Source organism: Drosophila santomea, chromosome 2L (genome assembly GCF_016746245.2).
Source record: "Drosophila santomea strain STO CAGO 1482 chromosome 2L, Prin_Dsan_1.1, whole genome shotgun sequence".
NCBI classification, from domain to species: domain Eukaryota; kingdom Metazoa; phylum Arthropoda; class Insecta; order Diptera; family Drosophilidae; genus Drosophila; species Drosophila santomea.
The window spans coordinates 12,604,835-12,632,610 of record NC_053016.2 but is presented as its reverse complement, the minus strand read 5'-3'; the positions used below and the strand labels follow the sequence as shown (position 1 = coordinate 12,632,610).

Sequence of the window (27,776 nt, the reverse complement as noted above, 5' to 3'; positions counted from 1 at the left end):
TACCGCTAGTTGGTCTTATAATAAAATACCAATCGATTTAAAATACACAGCTGTAAACTATAACAGTGTCTGTTAAGCGGAATATTGGCGGTCTGTTAATCATTTTGAATTTAGACACTCTAAAATTTTACTATAATTTTGCTTTTGCCTAAAGATTTTAAGTTTCCTATTTAAGGCTCAGCTTCAAATAACGCCTTTAATGTGTTTACAGATAAGTTTTTCCCGATTTTCCACCTTTAAAAATTCAAACACAAAGCTTCACGTTCTTAAAATATTTTATTTTTTGTATTTAGATTTAGATTGCTTTGCACAAATACTTAGTTTAAACCTGTTTCAATCAAACAAATGCTGCTTGGTGATCAATACTAATCGTTATTTTTTTCATCCAGCTAGTCTTAAATTTTCTAGCCGAGCTGAATCCCAATATTTCCAATATGGAACAGGGGGTAATATAGGGTGGAGATCAGCCCGGGCGATGCGGTGAATCCTCTTCTCTTATCTCTTCTTCTATCTGTACAAATGGAGCTTGGGTGATCAGTCTTTTGGTGCAGATCCAGCTGCAGGTGCAATCGATCCGTGTCCATCCATTAGATTTTCAGGCAGCTGCGATGGGAACCACAGCGGGCGTAGACCTCCTCGAACGAGCGGATGAGCTCGTCCATTCCGCGAAGCAGGCCCTCCTCGCGGTTTCCCGGCGTCCAGGCACTTCGATGGTCCACCCTCACCTGCGGCGGCAGCTCCCGGCACTTGGCGAAGTCAATTAGCCAAACGCCAACCCGATCGTCATCGTAGACGATGAAGATGCTGGAGCCAATGATCTCGTGGCGGGCGAAGAAGGACGACTGCTCGATGACCAGGCGCATGTGCTTCAGTCGCTTGAGCAGCTCCTTTTGCACGGATCGCCGAGCGGCCAAAAACTGTTCAATGGTCTGGGCAATTTGTTCGCTGCTTCGGCAGGTCTTCAAATCCTTAACTGGAGGTCGTCCGCGCAGACGCAGTGCCTCGATCCGGAATCCCTTGGAGTGCGAGGAGGACAGCGACTCCCGGAAAGTCATGTAGCGCAGCTTAGTGATCGCTCGTGCCTCGTGCTCCGCCGCCGTGGGAGCTCCCGCATCCACGGCGATCATCTTCTGGTAGAGATCAGGTCTGAGCTTGGCATTGCTGACCTCCGATTCGAGGAAGGTGCGGCTGCCCATCTTGATGTCCATCACACACGGATCCCGGAAGCCGGCCAGCAAATCCTGCAGCTCAATGAAGTGCTGCGATTGCATCTCCTGTATTCCAAAGTAGGCGGGCACTATCTGAGCGGTCTGTGGTTCCTGGCAGATCAATCGGTAGGCATGCACTTCGCTATCCTCCAGTCCTGAGATCCGTTTGCGCACTATTCCTGTTGATGTGGGAACAATGCTGGAAAATAAGAACAACAGGAGCAGTTAGTAATTTACCTAATACAAGGCTCAAGGATGTTCAAGTTGTTTTTAAGTGTTTTCTAAACAATTTAAATATGTTCTAAGATATTTACCTCTCTGGGTGACCGGAAAGCTGCATCCAGCCCTGTGGCTTCTGCTGCGTGTGGGCCTGTTGATGCTGGAGGAGATGTGGCGTGGCTGGGGCACTCAGCTCTAGGGCGTTCTGGAAACAAAAGAAAAAAATGATCTTAGTAAAGGAGAACAAGAAATACGCATTCATTGATAAATTGCAGTTATCGCGCTTGCGAACGGGTTTGCTTCGATCTTTTTTGCCAGTGGGAAACATTACTGTCCGCCGGCAGCGATTATAAATAATCAAACAAATTTTATTTGCCAGCCGGAGGGCCACGCCCAACTCGCAGCCTCGTAAACGTGAAATTTATGAAGGTAGTACGAAAACCAACCAACTGGCTAACCGATCGCACATTGTCCGAGGCTCCTGACCAGGAAGCACTCCGGTGGAAAGTTTCTGGCCAATTGGCACTAAACGAGTGTGTGTGTAAACAGCAAGGGGTACTTACAATGGCCAAGAACTTGAGCAGGGACATCTGAGCCGGATCCTGCGACTGGATGTGATTCCTCTGTGCCTGGGCCTGGGCCGCTCTTTGGAGACTCAAATAGTCGGCCAAGTTGTCGCAGTTCTCATTGGGTATCCGCTGTAACAAAGCAAGAAAAGAATAAATTAGTTAGGTTGTGCAAGAAAGTGATACAAAATATTTAGCAGTGCATTGCATTTTGTGACTCACGGAGGCGCTAATTAATTATTCAAGCCGAATGCATGGGTTAAATGGCGAAAAATTCTAGGCGGCCCGTTTTGTTTATGCTTATATAAAAATGCGGAGCCACTTGATGGGTCGTCGTGTGTGGTTTACGACCGAGATCCCAGATCCCCGGACACTGCCGTGTCCCTAATGAGGCATTTAGTATGCAAAGTTGACGTTTGTTTTTGTTTGCTGTTTGTGCTGCCTATGCGAATTGAGCCATAAGCATTGGCCATAACAAATAACGACCTGTCAGCGTACAAGGCGATCCGAATCAATGCGTTCTGATCAGAACGAATCCGATACAAACCGATACGTTCCTCACTCCGCTGCTTTGCTGCTTTGCTGCTTTGATTAATTGACTAATTAAGGCAAATGCCGCGAGACTTGTTTGTGGCCCCCCATCTTATATGGCCGCCTATCTGCTTCTGCTCTTGTTTTCTGTCGCTATCTCCCCACTATTATCGTATCTTAACTGGCCAGATAACACTGCGTATTCTTAAGCAATACCCTACCAGCCTTACCAGCCGTAATCTTGGGTTAATAACATTGCTGCAATGGCGAGCGATCTTTACGTAAGTTGGCAAATTTGCATATGTGGCACAAATTCGTCACGCGTTCCCTTTTCAGGGCGCTGGAGGGTTGGAAAAGGGGTGGTTGGTGGTTGGTGCTCGATGGATGGCACCACAGTGAACACCCGTTGCCAGGGTCATCGCTCCTTATCAGCGTTGTATGGTATGATCTTGGGCTTATCATTTTGCGGCAGTTAGCGGTTGGCAAATATTTGATTCGAGGGTGCAAATACACTGGCTTAACTGCTAAGTCCCCACAGATATGGGTTAGAGATAATGAATGACGACCAACGACCAACGCGATCATACTAATTTCAAAATCGCTTTGAATGCGAAATTCCCCGCCAACGGCGCCTAAAATTGTAATTTCCAAGACCTGTTTTTGGTCCAGTTCTATTGGCCTCTCCGCTCGAATTTCCATATTGACGGTTAAGCAAAAAGACCCCCTATTATGTATTAATTAGGCGCTAATAAGATGTCACATTCGTTTGAGGTGGAGTGCACACCGCCTATCGAATTCCAATAATCAATATTCGAGGTTCGTTGGATCATTGGATCGTTGGATCGTTGGATCGTGTCGTCAGCACTGACCTTTATCGAGAGTTACATGTTACGCTCTGGAGTTAACGGGGATTTAATTATAGCTACGATCGGTATAATCGACGTCAGCGGCATGTATTCATTGACTACTTGCTTTACAACTGCATTTACTACAGATTGCCAGCGAGCCCATTAAATAGTCCATATTCGCACATTTTTGCACGTACACCACCTGGTTGAAATTAGCACATGGGCATTCAATTGGATTAGAGTTAAGTACGTCATACTGTGGGAGAATCGGCGCCCTATTACTTCATTTTTATATGCTAGTAGTATAACATGTTTAATTATCTCATCACCTGGATGAGATTCGCTCGTGTGTAATACATTTTAGAGAAATCTAGCTAAAGGCAAAACCTCAGCGAAATCGCTTCTGACAGATGAAAAGTTAAAACCGCAATGTGAACAAAACAATAATTAACTTTAACTCTGACATCGTGTTACCCGACAAAAAATTACAGCACTTTTCGCTTGAGCGATTCACATTCGCATTCGCATTCATTTGAGTTCAAATTCGAGATCGAGTTCGGGATCTGAGTGCGTTTTAGCCGCGTTTTTGCCGCGATTTCAGCCACATCATTATTTTTAGACTGTTCTTTATCTTTTTTTTTTTGATATTCCGGCGTTTAACTAAGCCCACAGTTTAGTAGTGTTTATTTATGACTACTTAACATTTTCTATAGCCGCCGGACGAACGTGTTAACCAACAGAAACAAAATAGCAACGAAAAAATTAAAGCACACCAAAGAAGCAAATAGAAAAAAAAAACAAAAAAAAAAAACTTATACCGTGCTCAAATAAATTTATGCGCGTGACGTCAGAGCGCTTTGACTGCGCTGTTAATCAACCTGCCGAATTAATTCCCATTTAACTGTCTAAAGTTAAGGTTCTTGGTCTTCTTTGGGTTCACCTCAGGTTCGTGTCCATCCTAACCCCGAGGAGGGCCGGTTGCTTTTGACCCTGAACCTGCAACATGCAACGTGAAGCCGGTTTTTCAGGATCCCCAACTCGGTGGGCGTGACTCAGGCGCAGCAGCCTTCGCAGGTTTTCTAGAACACAACCCTGACATTATGATACAATCCCGAGAGAGCCAGCCAAGAAATTGGCCCAGACTGTCTGGGGGGATTTCTTTGATATATATCGATAGTATCGGTCCGTCGGGTGGTTAATTTGCATTGACGTCAATCCGACGAAGGGGCGACCTGGAAGGGTGGCAGATGGGGCTGAAGGGGGTTCAAACCAGTTGGCTTAAAACCAAGTTAATAATATCGCAGAGGGTTAGAGAGATCCGTGGCCCAGGGCCAAAAAAAAAAAACTATCCGAGAACCGAGACCTCACACTCTTTTAGCACCATCAGCACACCATCATTCTAAGTCGCAATTTTAAAAATTCTAGTGGCTGGCAGGTTGGTCATGAATAACCGTTAGTCGGAGGAGAACCGGATTCGAAATGCGTCAATACGAATGGAATACCGTCTTGTTCCCTTTACTGCACTCATCACCGCTGCTTACACGAAATCCCACGTGAATCACTATGGGAAAGTTCGACATTCAGCGCGAATTTGAATCAACAAAATTCGAAGCAACATGATTAGGATGCCAACGGATTGGGGGGAATAACCGTGGTCTTACATTTAGAAACTAGATTAGTAGCCCCAAACCCGATCTCCGTGCTTCTAATAACCTTCGCTATGCTCGCAAGCCTTGATCTCTGAGAACCCCAAAATTAAAATGGCCGAAATAAACCGCTGATAGCTGAGGCCGTTAAGAGTGTGGGCCGCTGCACTTGACACTTGAAACGATCAAGAGTGCTCGAAGTGATCACACTGAGAGAAAACGATGTCAATAAACCCCTGAAAGCTACAACAACTGAGTGAAATAAGGACTTGACTGTCTGCCGTCTTTGTCAACGAATCAATTGTCTTTAATGAAACGGAATCGAAATGAATCGATTCGATTGTCCACTGGCGGACAAGCGCGGACAGTGTCCACATCTCAATCTGCTGGCGATGTGTGATCATAACTGGCCATGTCCGGCTGAGTTACGCTGAGGCTTTAATTAGCGCAGACTAGTAGTAGTAGTAGTAGTAGTATGCAAATTGGCGTTACGTGGATTATTGGAATTCCAGGCCGCCCTCCGGTCTCCCACACTCTGTTTGCCATTCGCATATTTGGGGTGGTGACTGACTGGTGTCTGGGTGGGACCTACAGATGTTTCAACAATGTGTCCACAACAAACAGACACAGACGTCATTCACGACCCGAAGTCGAAGTTTACCAGCACTTCGAATGTCTTACTTATATTTGGTTTTTTTTTTTGGTCACTTTCTCTGCATGTTGGCTTTCTACGCGGATGTGGATGCGTTGCCCCAATCCTCATTGACGTCACAATCGCTTACAAGCTTTCTTTTCATTCGGCCACTTACCTCGTTATTGTTGTTCGATTGCTGCTGCTGCTGCTGCTGTTGCTGCTGCTGTTGCTGTTGCTCCACTTCCAACATCATGGCGCTGCGCTGCTTGGAGGGAGCACTGGTGTCCAGGGCAATCAGCTTCCATAGCTGCTTGAGTCCGATGTTGTCGATGCAGGAGAAGCGCAACTTCTCGTTGGACCAGGCCATGGTGGCGCGACTCCTCGAGGAGCTGGTCGACTTGGAGGAGGCCTTCTTCTCTGGCTTGGCTTGAATGGGCCGCTGGAGCACCGTAGAAGTCATAGTCATTCGGTTTGTGTGTCGTGTCGGTTGCACACCGGGTTTCACTTGGCTGCCACTCGGTATCGACTTTGGAATATGTATCGTATATTTTCACGGTTTGCGACTTTATGCTCGCCACATTTGCATTTGCATTCTGACTCCAAGTCTCGGATTCTCTATATATACATTTATGTGAGTACTTCGTATTTCCTATTCAAAACTGCGTTCTCGTTTCACTTCACTTGCACTGTGCCGCCTTCCACATGGAAACTTCGCTATCTTTATCTAAGTGCGCTTTGTTTTTGCACATTTATCTTTATCGCTCGGCTCGGCTCCGTTGGAAACTGTATATATAGCACTGACGATCGCGGCGAATCGAATGGAAACGGTGGTGGATCCGGCGAGAAACGTGGCGTTACGTGGTCTGGCTGCTCTGGATGGCGACTAACTGGTTTCGCCATATGGCGGCCAGTTTTGTGATCATCGGATGGATCGGCAATCGTCGCCGCTCGGGTTCGGGTCTCGGCAATTTCACGAAGCGCTCTCTCTGGGAATTGGAGTAACGGAGAGTTCTCTCTGGGGAGCACTGATCGCGAGCGGTGGAGAGAGCACGGAGAAGGTGGGGCTACAGTCGCGGGAGTTTATCGAATTAGTCTTCTGGATATTTCAGGAATGAGCCGCTGGGAGCGATATAGAAAAGTAGGAGGGATTATATCTTAATGTACGAATATATAATATATAGGGCAATAATCACAGCGCAATTACAACAAGATCACAAAGCATCATTTATATTCGCATTAAAATGAAAATTATAATAATAGTGCGATAAAAGCTTTATGACTATATATATACAGGCTACATATTAATTACTCGAAGTGCGCTCTTGAAAAATTCATTTGGGGATTAATTATTGCCTACGAGGCTATTGATAGTAATTATTTTAAATTGAATTTATTTGTTAAAGTAATGTTGAGTAATTTAGAAATTTCCTAACAAGCGATCAAGTCAAATTGGTATTACTTTATTAATTATTTTAAATTGAATTTATTTGTTATAGAACAGTTGAGTAATTGAGTAATTTCATAATAAGCGATCGCGAGTCAAATTGGTATTACTTGATTAAAACGAGCTTTGAAACGAAATAGTTGGGTATTTCAACTAAATGTTCCCAACCTTTATACTATCAGTAAACAAATAACTAGATAATAATGGTGAAAATCCAAACCTACCCTACCTTCGTCACATGCCGCAAATTCGAATGAATATAAATGTCATGATGATTCTGCCAAGCCTATTGGGAGATTAATCCATAGTTTACAATACAGTAAACAAGGAATTTCGAATGCCTCGTTCGTCATTCCAGCACATTTCTATTCCAGAGGGCTCGCCGAAGTGCGATCACAACTATTGTTGACTTGGAATTTCACATAGCAAAGAAAGGGAAAACAACCGAAAGCGAATACATTAGAACTGGGAAGAGATCCTAGACCAGAAAAACAACATCAGATTTTGGGGTTTCGCGATGCGCAAAAAAGAGTGATCTTGGGACCCCAAGGAACAGACAGATGGCGCCATCTAAGGTCAGACATTGAACCGTCTCAACTTCTCTCATCTGAGCTGTTGTTGAACTTGGCGAAATTCCCGGAGCCATCTGCAATGCAAATCCTACCAACTGCGCAATGCTTCGGGATCGCTGATTATGCAAACTCTCGTCGAAATCTGCGCCAATTTCGTGCAGAACCATTGAGTTCATGGCCAATGCCACGACATATGCGCATATATATCATGGATTTCGGTACAGATCCAATGCTGAATACCCAAAAACCCAATACACAATACACAAGACACAATACCGAATGCCAGTACCAATCCCATCGAGATGCGTGCGTCAGTCTGGGTCTGAGTGACATACAAACCCCGAGTTCGAGTTGCATTTCTGCCCCCTTCGATACCCTCCATGGAGTCCTCCTCCTGCGGCTCACATGGCAACTGCGTCAGTGGACGGACGGCGGCAGTCGTCAGTTGTCGCAGGCCTCGTCATTGTAATGCAAAGCCATCATATGCTAATTGCTTGGGAAACTGTCTCGAAATGCATTGAACTTTACGTCTGCAGGCGGACAACGTGGCGTATGAGTAACAATAGTTTCCCGGGCACGTGATCAGCCGGCCACGAGACATTTTCTTCTGGCTACAATTGCTATTCCGGGGCACTCGAAGTGATTAAAAGTAATGAGAGCAACTGGCTGCCGCACTTTACAATTATAGCGATCGATAAAAACCAGAAAAAGTCCCTAATGGTAAAACCAGCTAAGCAAGCATAAAAACAACAAATATGAATAATATATTTGTTATCATAAGTTTACAAAAATCAGCATTCAATGTTTGTTTGAGTCAAGTATGTTTAACTAAGTTTAATTATGAATGAATTTTTGGGTCATGAAATAATCCCAAGGGAACTCACACTGAAGATACATACTTAATCGTAGAACACGTCATTTTCAGCTTAACTTGACTTCATCCCAAATGAAGCATAACTAATCGAAAGTAGAAGAGCATAATACTGGGCAAACCAAGGTTATTCTACACCCCTTTGGAATTTCAACCCGTCGCCACACAGCATTGAATTGCCGGGGCTGCACTTCAATTAAGTGTCTCGCATCTCGATTCAAATGGCACTTCCCACTTGAGTGAATAATCTCAGAGTTTCCAACTTAAAGGCAGTCCCACCAACAGTCCATCTGGAAAGCCCAGCCCCGGTTCCAGACCCTGATCATCATGATCATCATCGTAGGCCTGACGTCAAACGCAATATTTGCGTGAATTTTCTTTGTCACGATCGCAGATCCAGCGACTAAGGCGATGCGGATGGGTCATCTGCACACGCTGATTATCCACTGGACAAGATCGGCAGACAAAGAACGCAGCCAGATGGCTGGATGCGCCCAAGCCAATAAGAAAAATGCCACCAAGATGCCACCAATGCAGACGGACTTTTGTACTCCGTCAGCCAGTGTGTGTTGTTTCGCATTTTGCCCCGGCGATTGACGCACTTGGTTGTCTTGCCACTTGACTTTTTTAATCTCGCGACTTTATCGTAGCTGACTGGACTGGCGGCTCAGTTGAGAATCGGATTCGAATTCAGATTGAGATTCATATTCGGCATCGTTCGTCATACATAAGTGTAACTTAATATTGCGCTCAGGTAGCTCCGCTGACTTCTCTTCCTCGTGTTTGGATTTCAATCATGCTCGCACTCCACAGAATGTTTGCTATAGTTTTTTTTCCCCCTTTTCATTTTGGTATTTTTGTATTTTTGTTGCCACTTTTTTTGTTCTTTTTGGCCAGACATAGCAGTCGCTGGCTATCAAATTGTGGCTCAATGACTTCCCTGACGTCACAGTATTAAGCTCAGCCAACAGAAACCAGCGAAGCGCCGAAAAAAAGCGTTCCTCATTAACATGTTCTCCATGTGGGAGTGTTTGCACTGGTAGTCGATTAGCCGATCTGGGCAAATGAATAATATTTTTCATATTTCTATATGTGTGTGTGCGGATAGAGAGCAGCACAGACGCCAGCTTGGCGCCGCTCAAACAATTTAATTGCACAGCTGGGAAATTAAAAATGAGTTTAAAATTAGAAATTTCCAGCTGTGAATTACGTTTACTGCGTAGCTGGCTTGAAAGGATTTCTCAAGATCAATCACCCGCTCACTTACCTGTATGGTTCGAGCTTTGCCTTGGGAATTTCAAATAAATCGATTTGGTAATCAAAACGTCTACGGAATTTAATTCTTTGCCAGAGCAATGAACTTGCTATTCTTCATTTTCAAAGTTTCGAACTCGATTTGTAACTTTCTGAAGTGTCCTTCAATTTATCGGTGCTCAAAAGTGAAGTGTGTGTTAACTTTGCAGAATGTTTCATAAGCTTCGAGCGTTTCCCATTGTATATTTGTTTGAATACACTTTAGAAAACGCAAAAAAAAACCTGTAAGCTAAGTGTTTAAGCAGCTGCAGTCACTTTGAGGTTTTCCCTGTAAAATATAATTGTACAGATGCCAATTGTTGGAAAGTTCCAAATAACCATATATAGTACAGAATACAGAATACAAAGCTTTTGATCTGAAAATGTAACATAAATAAACTGACTAAATTACGTGTGGAATATAGGTTTAATTACGCTGTCGGTAAAAAACGAACATTTGCATAGAATGAGCTTTTTAAACAATGTAGGCTATAGACACCGACAGGAAATGACAGTCATCAAAATGTTTGAAAACTTTCCTCATAATTCGAGCAGATTTAAATGCTGATACTACTGAGCGTGGCCTGACCGACAAACGACACAAAACCGCCAAGTTGGGCTCATCGGCTGATAAGAATTGTGGGAAACCACAGATTCTTTGAAGATTTCCAATAAACAATCAACTACTTCACATAACAATGGCTTGATACAATTTATTTTGCAAATTCAGCTGCTTATGGGAATTTATTTGGCATGGAAACCCCGCCAGACGAAGAGTTTTTATACCCGTTACTCGTAGAGTAAAAGGGTCTACTAGATTCGTTGAAAAGTATGTAACAGGCAGAAGGAAGCGTTTCCGACCATATAAAGTATATATATTCTTGATCAGGATCAATAGCCGAGGCGATCTGGCCATGTCCGTCTTTCCGTCCGTCTGTCTGTCCGTCTGTCCGTCCGTCTGTCTGTCCGTATGAACGTCGAGATCTCAGGAACTACAAAAGCTAGAAAGTTGAGATTAAGCATACAGACTCCAGAGACATAGAAGCAGCGCAAGTTTGTCGATTCAGATAGTCGAGAAACTCGACTACAGCGTTCTCTCTTGTTTTCTTTTGGGAACCACTCGAACTAAATTGAAATATCCTGGCTTGGCAACAATTCTGGAACCCCAAAATCGCCCATTCCCGATTTCAGTTTAGTATGTGTTGCCCGGAGACATAATATTCCACTGGGGGCTATCAACCTGCTAATTTGTGCTGAGTGTCATTTGTTTTGTGAATGATTTTTCGCAAACAATGTCTAAAAATAGTGTCGCAACATGTGAATGGCGCGAGCCACTGATAAAGCTGCTCCAACCCTGATAATCTGGGATCACAGCCCACCATAAAAAAAATAAAAAAGATGCCAGGCAGTGGCTAAAAAAAAAGGAAATTGCTGGCGAAAATAAATTTAGAAGCTGACCAACAGGGCAGCCGTGAAGCAACAACAAACAAACAAAAGAATAATTATTTATGGGCGTGTAAACAATTTGATTGATTCGAGCCAAACGATTCGCATCGACGAGGAAAGCAGTAAACAACGGCTGCCTTGTGTTTTAGCCAGTCGATCCTATCGTGTTTCAATTCGCAATAAAATACAGATCTTAAATACAATCTTGTAGACTTTCTTTTCCATCGCATTATGTCATACGCATTAACTGAGCGTTTTTTGTACATTTCTTCAAAGTGTGGTTGGCACATGATACTAGAGTGACAAACTATGGTTTTGAATGGAACAATACTTGATAGATACACGAGGCTTGTGAATGGTTTCCCTAAAACTTAGATGCAATCTACTTAGTCAGGCTGACTGTGGAAACCCAGTGACCTCCCTGGGAATTGTGACTTTGAGGTGATCACGTTTTCTGCATCGTAGAACCCGGCACGTTCCTTCCTTTTTTGGAACAGCTCATCGAAAGTGCGAATAAACATGAATCGAAGCCAAGGCAGAACGGTTGATTTCCATTACGATTTCGAGTGCAAAATCAATTTGCGTCAATTGCAATTGCAAGAGATTAGCCTCGCTCTAGTTTTGCTAAGGAAAAAAGTCGCAAGCTAACGACCACATAAATCACCGCCAGTTGATGATAATAAATACGGCCCAAGATGAGACAATCAGCTCTCCGCGGGGGTCCTGCCTGGAAACAAGAATCCGACGGATGAATGGTTGATCCGTTGGATGGATGACTCCGCTCCAGCTTATCGCAAACAAACTGAGTTTACTGAGCAGGAACCCCAAAAATAGCCCGCCTGCTTCTTTCAGGGCCACGTCAGTCGGTCAAAATGGAGATACAGATACAGATACATTTACGAGAGGTGTGCAGCCAAAACGCAGATACAGTTACAGTCACACTTGTCTTTACCGTTGCGTGACGCAAATCGCTCGAAATGAGCCGCAGCCACATACATATACATATACATGTATATAACGCATCAAATGCACCAAAATAACCCGGGCCAGAACTTCAAGCTCCCATCTCCCAGCTCCCGAGCTGAAGGCGAGTGCATCTGTCCCGGATCGTTTGAGCCGAGCAAGTGACTCCGTTGAATTCCGTCGAGTAGCCCTATCAGCTCCCGACATCGGAACCATAATTGAGTAATATATTGGCAGACATGGGGAGACATCGCCTGCCGGGCACGTGGCATGCAAATGAGCTGCGAAATGCCGGCGGAATATCATTAGAGAGATTTGGCAACCTTGGTTTCGAAACGGGCAAATGCCAAAAACGGCTTATAATTAAAACCATGCGAATTCCAATTCTGGGAAGAAATTTATGGCGCTTACATTTCCATTGAATTCAAATATTTTCCATATAAACTAGTAAATAATACACGGAAAATATTTATCAAACGCTTCTCAGCGTTTTGGTTTGGAAATTTCCCCTATTCCGACCTCTGTGGCTTTGTTATTTGGGTTTTTCTACTGAGCAATAATTGGATAACACGATTTGATCCTACGTCAATCTTATGTCTTGATATCCCTAGAATCCCCAAAAGTATGTGGCACATATGTTCATGTTAAGTGTAGAACACGTGTAAAAACCAACATCCTAGGACTTTAAGTTCAAACAATTAGGTTATTACTAAACATACTAATTATATACATTCATATACTTCCGATTTTCAAAATATCCGTTTTGATAAAGGTTTCATTGACTTAAGCCCACCTGTAGTAGGACATACGCCCCTTATCTTCATAATACCAACCGCGTACTTTCTGAACTTTCGACGACTCCTCATTACTGATTACAAATCAAAATGCTCAAATCAGAATGGGCTTATCGCCATTTGAGATAGCTTCAATCTGACACATTAATGGCTTAAATACTTGTGGGCATTACCATTACGAATCGTGGAAATCGAAATCTAACAGATTGCCAATCAGCTGGCAAAAGTACGACTGCAGATTTGGGAAAAACCTCAAATTTGATACATGTTGGGATTCCAAACCGAGGCAAGTGTTCCATTTCAAAATCGGAGCCACAATGACACTTGAAATTCGCCCAGGTGACACGAGCAGAATATTTGAGCACCGTAATTGTGGGCAGTGGGTGGGTAAATAATAATACGCTCATTAGCAAGCCAATGCAAACTGAAAAACAATAACAATAATGGGGAGGAGCGAGTAGGAAGTTCACATAATAATATATTTGCCGCAAACAATTTCCTATTCAAATTTGCCGAGCTTATCGGCTGTGTAGTTCAGTAGCAAGTTGCGCATAGGCAAATAAATATGTGGATAATTGTTTTCTCAGTTGGGGGTGTGAAGGTAACCGAACAATTGATATTGATACATTGCCTCGATTACGTCTTAATACACACGGATAACGAGGTTAAAGGCCTCCGCCCACTTTCAATGACCTTTGCTAATTGAATTGATTGGGTAGAAAACAGATTAAAGGCGGGATACGAAGCGACAAGAAGATGTAACCCAGACAGCTAATGACTTCTAGCTTTGATATAAATAATGTGTACCTCAGCTAAATAAACTAGTTCAACATAAAGTTACAATTTCAAGAAGTCATGTCAGGTGTTCCAGTGGAGGATTCACCAACTCGCTTTTATCCAGTTAACTTTGAGGATTACCTGAGGCCCAAACAACCAAACAAATGCCAGCCTCTGCAGCGTTTTGAGCAGCCAAATGGAAGAGCCACCAATCTATACAGAAACCTAAAACGACTAAAGGTACTCAGGTGGTATAATAGTGCGTCGAAACGATTTGAACAGCTTCCACTGCCCAAATTCCTTGGATTCCTGCGAGCACGCAATGATGATGGGCTTTGTAAGCGGAAGACAGGATTCGAGATCTACTGCGAGATGGCCAGCATACATGGCTTTCACATTTTTGTGGGCGCAAAAACTTGGCAGAGGATCCTCTGGTGGCTCCTCATATGTAATGCGGTGCTGCTCTCCTTTATCCTAGTGATCATGTCGCTTTCCATGTCGAAGGAAACTCCTACAATTCGCTTCATAGACAGCATGATGAAACCCACGGCTGAAGTGCCTTTTCCTGCAGTCACCATTTGCGGATTAAACACCATTTCTATGAAGGGGTTACAGAATTGGGAATTAGTAGAAAAAGTAACCAAAGGAAATGCCAGTTGGTTAGAACTCCTGGAGGATTTGGCATTACCCATCTGTCCACAAATAAGAATCTGTGAGTGGGACAATCGAATGGTCAACTGCCTGGATAAACTGCAGCCCATTTGGACTCTGGACCAACGACTGTGCTGCACTTTTAATTACAATCAGCAGCTCTTCAGCTCCCATTTGGGAGTTAGTTTTGTTCTAAGACCCAATGATTCAGCAGAACAAATTTCGAAATCAGCTGGCTTTGATGTGCTTATACACGAAACCCACGAAATGCCCAATGGAGCCACACCAAGGATATTATTGCCATGCGGATCTGAGGCTCACATAATGCTGAGACCATATGTCAATCGATTCACCACTAATATGGAGGGTTTATCTCCGCAGAAAAGAGATTGCTATTTTCCAACAGAGCGTTGTCTAGTGTCCTCTGATATATCTTCTGTATATACGAGGGTCGTTTGATAAGTCCGTGACTTTTTGAATAAAATATATTTTTTTCGTCAAAGAAGCGTTTTATTTCTCAACATAATCTCCTTTTAGCTCTATACATTTAGTCCAGCGTTTTTCCAATTTTTTATTCCTTCCAAATAATAGGTTTTCTCAAGGCCCTCAAAATAGTCGTTTGTTTCTGTGATGACCTCTTCATTTGACCCGAATCTCTTACCGCCGAGCCATTTCTTCATGTTTGGAAACAAAAAATAGTCACAGGGGGCTAAATCTGGAGAATATGCTGGATGGGGTAGCAGTTCGTAGCCCAATTTATGAAATTTTGCCATGCTGACTACACACGTGTGCACCCGTGCATTGTCCTGATGGAACAGCACTTTTTTTTTCGCCAAATGCGGTCGTTTCTGCTTCAAATCAATATCGAATCTGTCCAAAAGCTCTGAATAATATTCGCCGGTGATCGTTTTACCCTTTTCAAGGTAATCGATGTGAATGATACCATGTGCATCCCAAAAAACTGTGGCCATGACCTTGTTGGCCGACAGACCCACCTTGGCCTTCTTTGGTGCACGTTCACCCGGAGAAACCCACTGTCTTGATTGTTCTTTGGTCTCTGGTGTGGTGTGGTGGATCCATGTTTCGTCTACGGTAACGAAACGGCGCAAAAATTCGTTTGGATTGCGGTTGAACATCGCCAAACACTCCTTTGAAATGGTCACACGGTTGCGCTTATGGTCGTGTGTGAGCAATCGCGGCACCCATCGCGCGGAAAGCTTTTTCATGTCCAAATATTCATGTAAAATGTGATGTACCCGTTCAGTTGAGATGCCTACAGCCTCAGCTACCTCACGCACTTTCATTCTCCGATCATCCAATATCATTCCATGGATTTTGTCGACGATTTCTGGCATGACGACCTCTTTTGGGCGACCTGAACGTTCGGCATCACTTGTACTGGTACGACCACAACGGAACTCAGTAAACCATTTCTTAACCATTGAAATTGATGGTGCAGAGTCCCCATAATATTTATCAAGTCTTTCCTTGGTTTCGGTGATGGATTTTTTACGCAAAAAATAATGCTTAATTAGCACACGAAATTCACTTTTTTCCATTTTCGTTAAAATTCACGAGATCGTCTGCTTTCAATGCCTATAAAACGCAAACCAAAAAACGCAGCTTTCTCAAAATTTTACAGTCAGCTGTTAATCGATAACTGCTGACAGGAGCAGTGTTGTATTTAGAGCAGGTGCGCGGCAAATACAAAAAGTCACGGACTTATCAAACGACCCTCGTAACCAAGTAAACTGTCTGGCTGAATGTCGCAGCGAAAATATCTTTAAAGCCTGTGGTTGTGCGCCTCCAAAATCACCACTTGAAAATGGCTGGCCAATTTGCGACCTAAAGCAAATGCAGTGTGTAATAGATTTTGGTAGGAACACAAAATATTTACGGAACTATAACGATATCTAGGTGTTTACAGATCATGATGAGATCATCGGGGGAGAACAAAAGAATTGCGATTGCCTTCCGCCATGTGAATTCAATCGCTATGAATTCCAGAGTGATATACGATTTATAAAGGGAATGATTAATACTAGTATTGTTAGCACAAGGTAATCTCTATTTGTTTATTTGAATGTACACCATAAAGATGATTAGTAATAATGGGAAATAATCCATATGGTGTTGTTATTACGATTTCAAGATATAACAAAAATTAAAATGGGAATATTGAAGATGAGCTAGCCTTTAAACTTGGCTATTCCTATTCGGTTAATCATTAGATAACTTTTTATTATATTTCAATTTTTATTGTATCAATTAATATTTGTAATTAATGCTTTAGCAATCAAGAGGTCCGTCTCCGTGTCTACTACGACTCGGCCATTGCGGAGGAGCTGCTCCTGGACGTGTACGAAAACTGGCTGACATTCATAGGTATGTAAGTCTACTAATGACCTACAAGGTTGCTCCACAATGTGTCACTCATAGAGGAACCCACTTTGGGGGCAGGAACCTTTGGCGGCATAACCGGCCTATTTATGGGCTGCAGTTTCGTTTCGGTCTTCGAGCTGATTTTCTTTTCGTGTGTGCGACCCACATGCAACTGGCTGACCAGGCAACAGATACTGTGGCGACGTCGAAGGATTCAGAGGGTGGGAAACACGGAGGCGAGGTCATTAGGGCCGGCTAATTAGGCGTTGTCCTAATTACCTTGACATCGCCCAAGTCACAGTTGAACTCAAGTGACCAGCCTGAAGAGATGGCGTTCAAGAAGCGGCGCATCTTCGACTTGCGCCATGTGCAGGCCCAACAGATGGCCACCACCGCCAGTCGCAGACGCAGTCATCCCATCCACAACCAATCACACAATCCCATCCATCCCCAACATCGTTTTCGCCAGATCGGGGAATGGTTCACCGAGAACATGCGCAACTTCTGCGAGACCACTTCGCTCCACGGATTCAATTACATCACCCGACAGGACATCAGTCGCAACGAGCGATGGTTCTGGCTGGTGGTTGTGATCCTGGCCATCATTACCTCTATTGTGCTGGTGGTGGTGTCCTGGTACTGGAGCCAGGAAACCCCAACGGTGACCGTTATCGAAAGCTCGCACTTCCCCACCTGGAACATTCCGTTTCCGGCCGTCACCATATGCAACTTCAATAAGATATCGAGGAGCAAGGCACTTACCTTGCTGGACCAAATGTGAGTTTAGAGCCAAAGGATATGTGAAGACTTTTGGAAATCCTCTTCCGCATCCTTTGCAGGCAAGTTCCGGCTGGAGTCAACAGATCCCAGCTGCACAACCTCTTCAATCTGACACTTTTGCCCGTGGATTCCATGATTAGCAATGATTCGCTGCAGATCTACGATCGGATTTTGAGCCTCAACAACCTTACGTTCACAAGACTCACCCAGCAACTGTCGCCGGACTGCATCGAGATGATCTCCAGCTGCATTTGGAAGGGCATCAATACGCGATGCGACAGTCTCTTCCAACGCATAGATACCATGGAGGGGCAGTGCTGTACCTTCAACTACTTCGGCGGTATCGGCAACAATTTTCCAGAGTAAGATGTAATAATTTAACCATTTCAATGAGTGTAACTTCCTATCGCTGGGCAGGAAAATTGCGTACCAGGTGTCAAAGCGGCCATATCGCGTTACGGGTTGCGGCTATCCCACGGGTCTCTCGGTTCTGCTGAACCCCATGATATCGGACTACTATGGAACCTTCTTCAGTGGCTATGGCTTCCGCCTGCTCCTCCACGACGCCTATAACTTTCCGGATGAGAACTCGGAGACCAAGGTGGTCACCACCACGAGGGAGAGCTTTGTGAGAATAAATCCGGAGTCCACCTACGCCACCAACGATATTCGCCGCATCGATCTGTCACTGAGGAACTGCCTCTTTGGCAGCGAGCGGACCATGCACGGCCTCAGGCGCTACTCCTTCATCAACTGCATGTTCGAATGCCGGGTCCGGATGACCGTGGACCACTGTAGTTGTCTACCGCCGTACGTCTACAACAACGGCAGCTACAAAGTTTGCGGTGTGCTGCAAACCAACTGCATGATTCAAAGCAAAAGTGGGTAGAAATGATTTATGATTTCTAATGATTTATAGTTAGTTATATCTGGGATATTTAGGAATCTTTTCCCATGCCCTGGCCAATTTGAATTTATCGCTCTCAATTGTCCGGGAGACGGATAGCTTTCCCTGCGGATGTCTGCCGGACTGCCAGTCGAATCATTATGTTTCTGAGAGTACGACGGGCCGACTGGACATTAGCTACTTTGCCAACCGGCCAACTTTTAAGTATTATACCCTAAAACCTCTACCTCAATTGATGTATATAAATGTGTTATTTATTTATTTCAAACAGCAATTCCACAGATATGATACTGCTCCATGTGTTCTTCAGCGACCTAATGAGCACCAGATACCGAACGGACATCTTTCAGAACTGGCTGTCCGCCTTGGGTACGCTAATAACTATTCAATGAATGTTTGAATATCGATTAGCCTACTTTCTTTGACAGCTTCATTTGGCGGCTTGCTGGGTCTAATTATGGGATTCAGCATAGTGACGGCATTCGAGTTCATTTACTTCCTTACCTTTAGGCCAGTTTTCAACTACATCAACCGGGGGGACTAGAGTGCCAGCTCCCAGTCATTTTCGCACAAACCATTGCACTCCACTTGACACGCTTTCATTAGAGCTCTGATTTCTGATTGATGAGCAGCAACTAGCACTATAAATCGTCTGCACTCGAGCACTCTTCAAACACAATGGCTCGAGTGGAGGAGTCCCAGTATCGGCGCTTGTTCCGAGAGTTTCTGCGCCAGAGTTACATCAATGGCCTGCATCCGTTCCTCTATCATTCACCCGTCCGATATGCCAAGTGAGTTAGGCCCCAGTGAAGAGGTTGGGTAAATGTGCTTTGAACTCCGATTACTCTGTATATCTCTGTATTCGAAATAACCATCGTGGACTGAGATAAACTAAACAAACTAAGCAAATGTGTATATAATTTCTATCTGATGGAAACCTCTTTATGAAATGTATCTTCTTATTTAAGAGGAACCCAATGAAACCATTACTTGAGCTACCTAAATCCCACTTGCAGAGCTGTCTGGCTGGCTCTGCTCACCGCCATTGTGATTTACACCCACATCGTGATCGCCGACCTCATCCTGGAGTACCTGGTGCAACCCACCGAGATCCACATGGCCCCCGACCTGGTGCATGTGGCCAACAGCCCCTTTCCGGCGGTTGGTGTGTGCACCTCCAACAAAATCAGTGGACGCCTACTACGTGGTTATGCCGAAAAGCTGTGAGTACTTTATTAGAGTCGCTTAGTCGAAGTAGCCCAGGGTCTTGACCTCGGTGGCCATGGCCAAGATGGAGTCAAGCAGCTCCTCGCTGGCGGGAACGATCTGCTCGGCGGGTAGCTTGAATCCGGTGAAGTAGGAGGTCGACGAGGGACGCAGCTCATAGCAGAAGGCCATGCGCACATCCTGGGTTCCGTAGGCCCAGTCCACACTGGCACCAGCCGCGGGGTAGATGGCATCGTAAATGTTGCCTCCGGTGTACTTGGTGCCGTAGCGCTTGTTCACGGCGGCAATGGAGGCGTTAAAGACCTGCTCAAAGTCGGCCACATTGTCGGGCAGATCGGCGGTGTGTCCATAGGGATACAGCAGGTACTGGGAGTAGGCGTGCAGGGAAAGGTACAGCTGGACCTTGCCCTTCAGTCCCTCAATGAACTTGGACAGTGACAGGGTCTCGATCTCGGAGAAAGCGGATGGACCGGCGTAGGTATCGGAGCAGGCACTGCTGCTGGCGCCCACCTCGTTCCAGTGGAAGCCCCAGTTCCTGTTGGGATCGGCACCAAAGCAGCTGCCGTAGGGAGTGCGGGTCTTGCGCCACATTCTATCCGTGGTGTGGGTGTAGACATAGCCATCGGGATTGGCGTGGGGCAGGACGTACCAGGTGTAGTTCTCGGCCAGTTCCTTGATGGACTCCACCTCGGAGGTCAGCAGCTGGTTGATGATGTAGGTGGCGGCAGCGGGAGCAATCCACTCGCGGGCATGGATACCGGCCTCCAGGAAGATGCCGGGCTTTTCCTTGCCATTCTTATTGACACCTCCCCTGGTGATCTTAACGCCGAGGATGGAGCGTCCCTGGTAGGTCTTGCCGCCCTCAATGAGGGTGACCACTCCGGGATTCTCCTGGGCCAGGGTCTGGAGCCAGGCATAGGTGTCGTCGAGTTCGTAGTACTGGGCCCAGTTGTAGGCCCTGGTGGCACGTCCCTTGATGGCAACCTTCTCGTCGATCTCGTCCAGAGACTTCTGCACATTGCGCGACTGCAGCTCGTACTTGATTTCCGACCTGCCCATGATCTCCAGGAAGTCGGGCACCTTGTGGGGAGCGACCACGATCTGGATATCGGCGCCCACGAGATGGACACCATCCAGGAACATAATGGAGTCGCTGGATCCCTCCAGGTCCTTCAGCACCGCCAGTTGCTGGGCATTCTCCGAGTTGACCTTGTACATGCGGTAGTTGTCATAGCGAACACGTTCGGCGCTCACGGATGCGGTGGCCACGATGGCCAGGAGGGCGAATAGAAGGCACTTGGTCAGCGACATGGTTGTCGTTGGTTTGAGCCAACACGGGGCGAACCACTTCCTTTTATAGGCCCCCGATAAGAACTTCAACAATTCACTAACTGAATCTAATTTACGGTCCGCGACTGCCTTTGACAATAGCTCGGGCAGTAAATATTGGAGTAATCGGTGTTCACCATTATCGCCGTCTTAACGGCTGGGCCTCTTAAATCACTTTAATTCCCGACCTGCTCTCGACTGATGACGTCTTGAGCTCCTCAGGAACTGACATTTCATCAGCCAATAATCCCGTAGGCTGGTCATGAAATTTGAAGTGTATGATAGTGTTGAGATCTTCGTTCAATTGCACCAACTATTTAAGAGAATGTCAAAATAAAAGGCTTCTCAATATTTTATATATATAAGTTTCCATCTTAGTATTACTTATATCTGCTCTTAATAATAAGCTCGTGGCTTTTGTTTATTTTCTGTCTTTGAATAGTCATTCTCTTTAGCAAACTACCATTTCAGACTGCGAAATTGATAACATTTAATCAAATCATTATTATCATCATTCTACTGAAAATTTACTGAGCGAATTTTGACTTTTTCACTTATCAGCTTGTTCACGTTATCTTTTTAATCAAAAGCTGGTTAAGTTCAGTTCTTTCAGAAGTTACAGATATTTCCATTCATATCTTATCAACAGTACATCGTAAGCTCTATCTGCTACTCAATTTTGTAACCCTCGATTTGAGCAGCAGCCCTAATCATTTCCACCAACGAATCCGTGGTCTCCTGACCCGTTGGTATTATTTGGGAGGCGGGGAGTCTAAAGCCTGTCCAGAAACTGTAGCCAGAAGGTCGTAGCTCGTAGGTGAAGGAGTACTTGACGTTGAGCACCCCATATGCCCAGTCCATACTGGAACCAGCTGCCGGATAGATGGCATCGTAGACATTTCCTCCAGTGTACCGAGTTCCGTAACGCCGCTTCACTGCACCCACGGCTGCATTGAAGATCTGCTCCAACTGCCGATGATTTTCGGGCAGTGCGGATGTGTGTCCATAGGGATATAGCAACAACTGGGAGAAGGAGTGCAGCGCGAGGTACATGAACATGGGTTCCGGCACCGACTTCAGATACTGAGAAAGAGTCTCAACCTCGAGTTCGGAGAACGCCTTGGGTCCAGCATATGACTCCGAGCAGGGATCAGAACTCGCACCCACCTCGCGCCAGTGGAAGTCCCAGTTTCGATTGGGATCCGTTCCCACGCAGTTCTTCTCCTGCGGACTCCTTGTCTTGCGCCACATGCGGTTCTAAGTGGGAAAATGAGAAAAACCTTATTAGATATGTGCTGCAGCACCAATTTAGATGCTTACCGTTTTGTGGGTGTAGACATATCCGTCTGGATTGGCATGGGGCAGGATGTACCACACATAGGATCTGGCTAGACCCATGATCTCCTGCTGCTGGGAGGACAGTAGCTCGTTGGCGAAGTAGGTGGCTGTGGCAGGACCAATCCATTCCCTAGCATGCATTCCCGCCTCCAAGAATATAGATTGCTTGTCAGCTCTTCCGTCGTTATGGTTAATCCTCAGGCCCAGTAGCTCTCGACCCTCGTAGCTCTGACCTGCCACGAATACACTGACGATATCCGGATACTTGCCCACCAGATTCTGCATCCACCGATGCGTGTCGTTCAGTTCGTGGTATTCACTCCAAGAGTAGTCATCACTGCGTCGATTCGCATCCGCAACGGGCTCTATGTCCACGGATAGACTCGCTTGGGCATTCGCGTCGATTAGTTCAGGAGAGAGTTCCAAGTCTTTGATAAGTTTGAGAAAGGCTTCATCAAAGCCGGGCGCCACTAGAAAATCCGTGGGCCCAAGATGCAGATTGTTCAGTACCACGGCATCCTCGCTATTGGCCTCCAAAGATCGCAGACCTTCCAGTTGATTCGCCTTCACTGGGTTCACTCTGTAGACCTTGTAGTTGTCGAACCTCCGGCGTTCAGCCAAGCAAAAAGTAAGAATATTAACCGACAGTAGCACCAGCAGAAGCTTCATATTGGCACTAGTCCAGGGTTAGTCTTGCTCCGGGCCTTTTATACCCCAACCGAGTGCAGTGAGGCATACTAATTTCTGATTGTAACACACCACGCCTCCTCCAATAGATTCCATCACCAGGGCAACTCCTCTCTGCAGGCGGTGGCCCTTGATCTGGACGATATGGCCGATCGCCTGCTGGTGCTGGCTCAGTTCTACCTGAACCCCCTCGAATCCGATCAAGAACGTTGGAATGCCACGGAGCTGGAGCGACTGCACCGGCTGCTCGTCGGTTACCACAACGGCGGTGGTTACTCGGTGCGCGATATACTGAGGGACTTGTCGCCCGGTTGCGGGGATCTGGTGATTAGGGGCATTGTCTTCGGGGCGCCCGTCAACACCAGTCAACTGTTCCTCAAGAGACCAACATCGTCGAATGTGTGCTGCATATTTAACTATCGACGGCCCAGCTATTCCCAATTTCCGTAAGTGTTTTCTACGTGATATTGCTATGATATGATATACCTAACATTCAAGTTTAATAGCACCAAGCGAGCTGAGGACGACTCCGAAATGAGAGCTGTGCCAAGGGTGGTCTTTGAATCGAATTCCATTTTGAACAGCGTCCAATTTGTGCTGCAGGATACTCCGAAGGAAGATATCACAAACACCTTTCACTCCAACAACGCTTTTCATGTAAGCTGAGAGGGATACAAATTGTAGTCTCTTAGGATTGATTAACAGCTCAGTTTCAGTTTTTAAGTTGTCCTCTTCTTTGCTGCTATCCTTAGCTCACAATTTTCCCCCAAGAGGACTATGCCACCATTCAGTCCACGACTTTGGGAGAGGTACTGGTGGATCACTACAGCATTGTGGAGATTCCCATCCAGCCGATGTTCTTCAGCTCAGGCGAAGCGGTTCGCGGAGTCTCGCCACATAAACGACGTTGTTACTATCCCGAAGAAGGCATGCGATTGCTGAACCAGTTAGTACCCATCCTAGCTAATCCATCGAATCTCTGGTGAACCTCGTCCTTACAGATCTTACTACTCCCTGGACGAGTGCCTCCTGGTATGCCGCATGAAGAGCATGATCGATCACTGCGGCTGTGTATCGCCGCCCCTGGTGGGCAGTTCCATGGACCTCGACTACTGTATGCTACCCGATCTTCCCTGCCTTATGAGATGGAAGAATATTTGGTATGGCTACAGTGACTTCGCCTACCTGCAGAACAACGACGAGAACTTGGCCCAGAGGAAATGCGAGCACTGTTTGCCAACCTGCAATGGAGTTAGCATGAGTATCACCACCAACGTGGCTCCCTTAAGGCGCACTTATAATAGCACTGGTTACTTCACCGGTTTACTGTATGTAATGTGCCCCACATTTTCCTTGCTAAATAATGAATTTAAATATTTTAGAAAGGGACTGACCAACGAGCGACCATTAGCCATCATAAAGCTCTTCTTTAAACTGCGCTTTGCCCAAGCTACAAAATCCCAAATGGTTAGCAGTTGGGTTGTTCTGCTGAGTAAGTACATTAAATAACTAATATTTACATATTAACTTATTATTCCTTTAGATCGTTTTGGAGGCATTCTCTCGCTCATGTACGGATTCAGCATAGTCAGTTACATAGAGATCCTGTACTATCTTACAGGCAAAGGGTTTGTCTATATATATAGGTCATTCTTAGATAAGGAGCCCAGGAATCACCACTATTCCCTTTACTGGCGTGAGATTTTACCGAAGATCCAAAGGACTCTGCCAAGACAAGAATAATAGAGCAAGAATACTGAGCATAATACACTGTATTTATAATTCGGTTCGCGCATGCTCACAAAAAATCAACAATAGAATGAACTTATATCAAAAACCGTATATAATGCAAGCAATACATCGCCGAAAATCTGACACTATCCGGATCCTCGTCCCACTAGTAGTCGTCGCCTCGGGAAACGATTTCTTTGCAGGTGGGTCGCAGCATAATGGTGTGTTCGTACTGAGCCGTGTAGCAGCCCTTGATGTCGCACAACGGCGGATAGGCCTCCACAATGCCCTTGTCGCACAGATCCTTGAGAGCCATCTGGTACTTTGAGGCACCGGCGCGGTCCAGCCAGCGCTTGCAGAAGGCCAGGGTGCCGAAGTTTTTGTTGATGGTGCCAAGCAGCTGCTTGGATGACTGCAGGCGCAGCGGCACAAACGGCAGATCAAAGTTCTTCATGTAATGCGAGCAGTCCATGTCGTCGTGGACCAGACCGCGACCCGTCGAGCCGAACGTCTCAATGGCGTAGAATTCATCCTCCTCCATGCGAGTGGACTCGCCACCTTTCACAATGGGCACCGTTTTTCCAGCATGAATGCCTAAGAAATACATTTTAGACTTCATTAACATTCTGCACATAGGAAATTTGGAATATTTTTAAAGAATTTTTGCTTACGGTACGGGCTGATGGAGTGTCCATTTAAGTTGCGAATGGCCTTGATGGGATATGTTTTGCCGTCCAGCTCAATCTCGTATGACTCCATGACCTCCTGGATAGCGGCGCCGATGTCGCATAGGCGCACATCGATGCCCGCCTCCTTGATGCCAGTGTTGGTGGCCTCCTTGACCGCCTGCAGCAACTTGTCGTACTTGTTGTTGAAGGTCAGCGTGAAAGCGCAATCAATGATCCGCCCCTTGATGTGAGTGCCAAAATCAATCTTGCACACATCGTCGTACTGCAGCACGGTGGGATCGCCGGCATTGGGAGTGTAGTGGGCGGCGCAGTGGTTAAGAGAGCAACCAGTCGGGAAGGCCAAACCGGCCTCCAGGCCATTCTCGCCGATCAGACGGCGAGCAGTGTTCTCCAGCTCTTCGCAGATTTGGATCATGGTCATGCCCGGCTTTATGTAGCGCTGCATATACTGGCGCGTCTGGCGATGGGCCTCAGCCGCCTGGCGCAACTCCTGGTAGATGTCCGTGTTGATGCGGTCCAGGGCACGCTTCTCCTCCGATGTGAAGCGGTCCTTGGCGGTGCGATCGTCCGGCAGATCCTTGGGCGTGGGGTGCTCCACGATCTCGCCCTCGGGGAAGTTGCCGTCCGGATAAAGCTTGGCAATGGGTATGGTGGGCGGATCAGTCTGACCGCTCTTCTTGCCCTTGCTCCCCTTCTTCTTTGCCGGCTGAGCGGCCGGAGCTGCCGGTTTGGCATCTCCGTTTGTGGTGACTTCTTCGTCGACGCCTTCTCCGGAGGCCTTTTTAGCTGCCGCTTCTGTGGGCGAACGGGTAGGTCAGTGGGTGGTGGGTGGTTGAGCAGAGAGGTTCGTGCAATTGCAATTACCGCAGTGCACTGCTCGCATGAGGTCACTCACCTTGGCGGAGCTTCTTGTTGTTCGGCTTGGGCTTCTTTTGTTTCTTGACCTCCTCGCCAATCTCGGGCGTTGCCGCCTCCACATTCAGGGTCTCGATTGCGGACATTTCGCAGTGCCTTGGTTGCTGGCTAAACGATTAAATAAACGAAAATCTAGCGCGCACTCTTGCCTGGCGATGGCGATGCGGAGAAAAGAACAAAAACACGAGGTGTCAGAGGCCAGTGCTGGTAAACGGTTGGTGGACTATCGGAACCAGTGGATATTCAATTTCAGCGACCGTGCTTTTGTTATAAATTCAATTGGAAATTTAAATAATTTGTATTTAATTAACAACACATTAAGAGTTTAATGAGTATTATATTTGAATATGCTTTTTTATTTATAAAAAAGTCAAAGCCACCTCAGAAACGTTCCTATAATTTAACATCATTATTAATACATATATTTTTATCCGATATTTCGTAATATCTTTATTTACGGAACTTTTAAGTGTTGCAAAACACGAATGTGGTACAACTGCAGCCCTGGTTGATTTTGTTTATAATACTCTGGTGCTTTCCGAATCCCATTTAAATGGACGAAATCCTGTTTCCCACGCAGCAGAAAAACAATTCCTTGAGCGACGGCGACGATGTCGACCTCAAATTCTTCCAAGCTTCTACCGGCGAGCGGAAAGACAGCGAGACCTCGGATCCGGGAAACGATGCGGATCGTGATGGCAAAGATGCGGATGGTGACAACGACAACAAAAACACGGACGGTGATGGTGACTCTGGCGAGCCGGCGCACAAAAAGCTTAAGACCAAAAAGGAACTGGAGGAGGAGGAGCGCGAACGAATGCAGTAAGTCAGCTTTAAGAGAATACCCTCAAATCATCTAAAAACCTTTCTTTTCCCCTCCAGGGTTCTCGTTTCCAACTTTACGGAGGAACAGCTGGATCGCTACGAAATGTATCGTCGCTCAGCCTTTCCCAAGGCCGCCGTCAAGCGTCTGATGCAAACTATCACCGGCTGTTCCGTGTCCCAGAATGTTGTGATAGCCATGTCCGGCATTGCCAAGGTCTTTGTCGGCGAGGTAGTGGAGGAGGCCCTCGACGTGATGGAGGCCCAAGGAGAATCCGGTGCCCTGCAACCAAAATTCATACGAGAGGCAGTGCGTCGACTAAGGACCAAGGATCGGATGCCCATTGGCCGATACCAGCAGCCCTATTTCAGACTGAACTAGCGAGTCGTGGAATTAAGAATATAGTTTGTAAGACTGTTAGTCAATATAAGAATATATGTATAGACAAGAAAAATTAAAAAATATAAATATGTCTTTACCAAGCTTACCAAGAACTCATTAAGTG

At 45.8% G+C, this 27,776-nt stretch overlaps 8 protein-coding genes across 10 annotated transcripts; 4 read left to right on the top strand and 4 right to left on the bottom strand.

Annotated features, from left to right (window-relative positions):
- Positions 1-257: 257 nt before the first annotated feature.
- On the bottom strand, positions 258-6,528 carry LOC120458144 (inositol-trisphosphate 3-kinase homolog). 3 transcript variants are annotated; one of them, XM_039645687.1, is made up of 4 exons: positions 5,828-6,528; positions 1,991-2,125; positions 1,523-1,632; positions 258-1,407 (listed from the first exon to the last, which is right to left on the bottom strand). In XM_039645687.1, the coding sequence occupies exons 1-4, from the start codon at positions 6,116-6,118 to the stop codon at positions 588-590; spliced, it is 1,356 nt and encodes a 451-aa protein (XP_039501621.1). In that variant the 5' UTR covers positions 6,119-6,528; the 3' UTR covers positions 258-587. The 3 variants fall into 3 exon arrangements, with proteins under 3 accessions (XP_039501621.1, XP_039501623.1, XP_039501622.1); XM_039645689.1 differs by lacking the exon at positions 5,828-6,528 and adding an exon at positions 2,541-2,629; XM_039645688.1 differs by lacking the exon at positions 5,828-6,528 and adding an exon at positions 2,216-2,512.
- Positions 6,529-13,890: 7,362 nt separating this feature from the next.
- Positions 13,891-17,108, top strand: LOC120450485 (pickpocket protein 11). Its single transcript, XM_039633534.1, has 5 exons — positions 13,891-14,892; positions 16,198-16,339; positions 16,391-16,523; positions 16,757-16,848; positions 16,924-17,108. The coding sequence occupies exons 1-5, from the start codon at positions 13,891-13,893 to the stop codon at positions 17,106-17,108; spliced, it is 1,554 nt and encodes a 517-aa protein (XP_039489468.1).
- Positions 17,109-17,173: 65 nt separating this feature from the next.
- LOC120450476 (sodium channel protein Nach) lies at positions 17,174-19,188 on the top strand. The gene is made up of 6 exons (XM_039633524.1): positions 17,174-17,622; positions 17,685-17,987; positions 18,043-18,506; positions 18,568-18,736; positions 18,804-18,901; positions 18,961-19,188. Exons 1-6 carry the CDS (start codon positions 17,174-17,176, stop codon positions 19,074-19,076), a joined length of 1,599 nt encoding a protein of 532 aa, XP_039489458.1. The 3' UTR covers positions 19,077-19,188.
- A 22-nt stretch (positions 19,189-19,210) lies between these two features.
- Positions 19,211-24,870, top strand: LOC120450450 (pickpocket protein 28). The gene is made up of 8 exons (XM_039633471.2): positions 19,211-19,323; positions 19,549-19,755; positions 23,203-23,559; positions 23,620-23,770; positions 23,866-24,059; positions 24,115-24,441; positions 24,496-24,605; positions 24,657-24,870. Exons 1-8 carry the CDS (start codon positions 19,211-19,213, stop codon positions 24,854-24,856), a joined length of 1,659 nt encoding a protein of 552 aa, XP_039489405.1. The 3' UTR covers positions 24,857-24,870.
- On the bottom strand, positions 19,741-21,102 carry LOC120450465 (zinc carboxypeptidase A 1). Its single transcript, XM_039633498.2, has one exon. The coding sequence runs from the start codon at positions 21,068-21,070 to the stop codon at positions 19,778-19,780; it is 1,293 nt and encodes a 430-aa protein (XP_039489432.1). The 5' UTR covers positions 21,071-21,102; the 3' UTR covers positions 19,741-19,777.
- On the bottom strand, positions 21,747-23,101 carry LOC120450468 (zinc carboxypeptidase). Its single transcript, XM_039633512.1, has 2 exons — positions 22,409-23,101; positions 21,747-22,345 (listed from the first exon to the last, which is right to left on the bottom strand). Exons 1-2 carry the CDS (start codon positions 23,093-23,095, stop codon positions 21,758-21,760), a joined length of 1,275 nt encoding a protein of 424 aa, XP_039489446.1. The 5' UTR covers positions 23,096-23,101; the 3' UTR covers positions 21,747-21,757.
- Positions 24,868-26,755, bottom strand: LOC120450459 (methionine aminopeptidase 2). Its single transcript, XM_039633483.2, has 3 exons — positions 26,429-26,755; positions 25,516-26,328; positions 24,868-25,438 (listed from the first exon to the last, which is right to left on the bottom strand). Exons 1-3 carry the CDS (start codon positions 26,532-26,534, stop codon positions 25,011-25,013), a joined length of 1,347 nt encoding a protein of 448 aa, XP_039489417.1. The 5' UTR covers positions 26,535-26,755; the 3' UTR covers positions 24,868-25,010.
- Positions 26,756-26,930: 175 nt separating this feature from the next.
- On the top strand, positions 26,931-27,765 carry LOC120450022 (transcription initiation factor TFIID subunit 11). Its single transcript, XM_039632763.2, has 2 exons — positions 26,931-27,270; positions 27,331-27,765. Exons 1-2 carry the CDS (start codon positions 27,002-27,004, stop codon positions 27,650-27,652), a joined length of 591 nt encoding a protein of 196 aa, XP_039488697.1. The 5' UTR covers positions 26,931-27,001; the 3' UTR covers positions 27,653-27,765.
- The last annotated feature ends 11 nt before the right edge of the window (positions 27,766-27,776 follow it).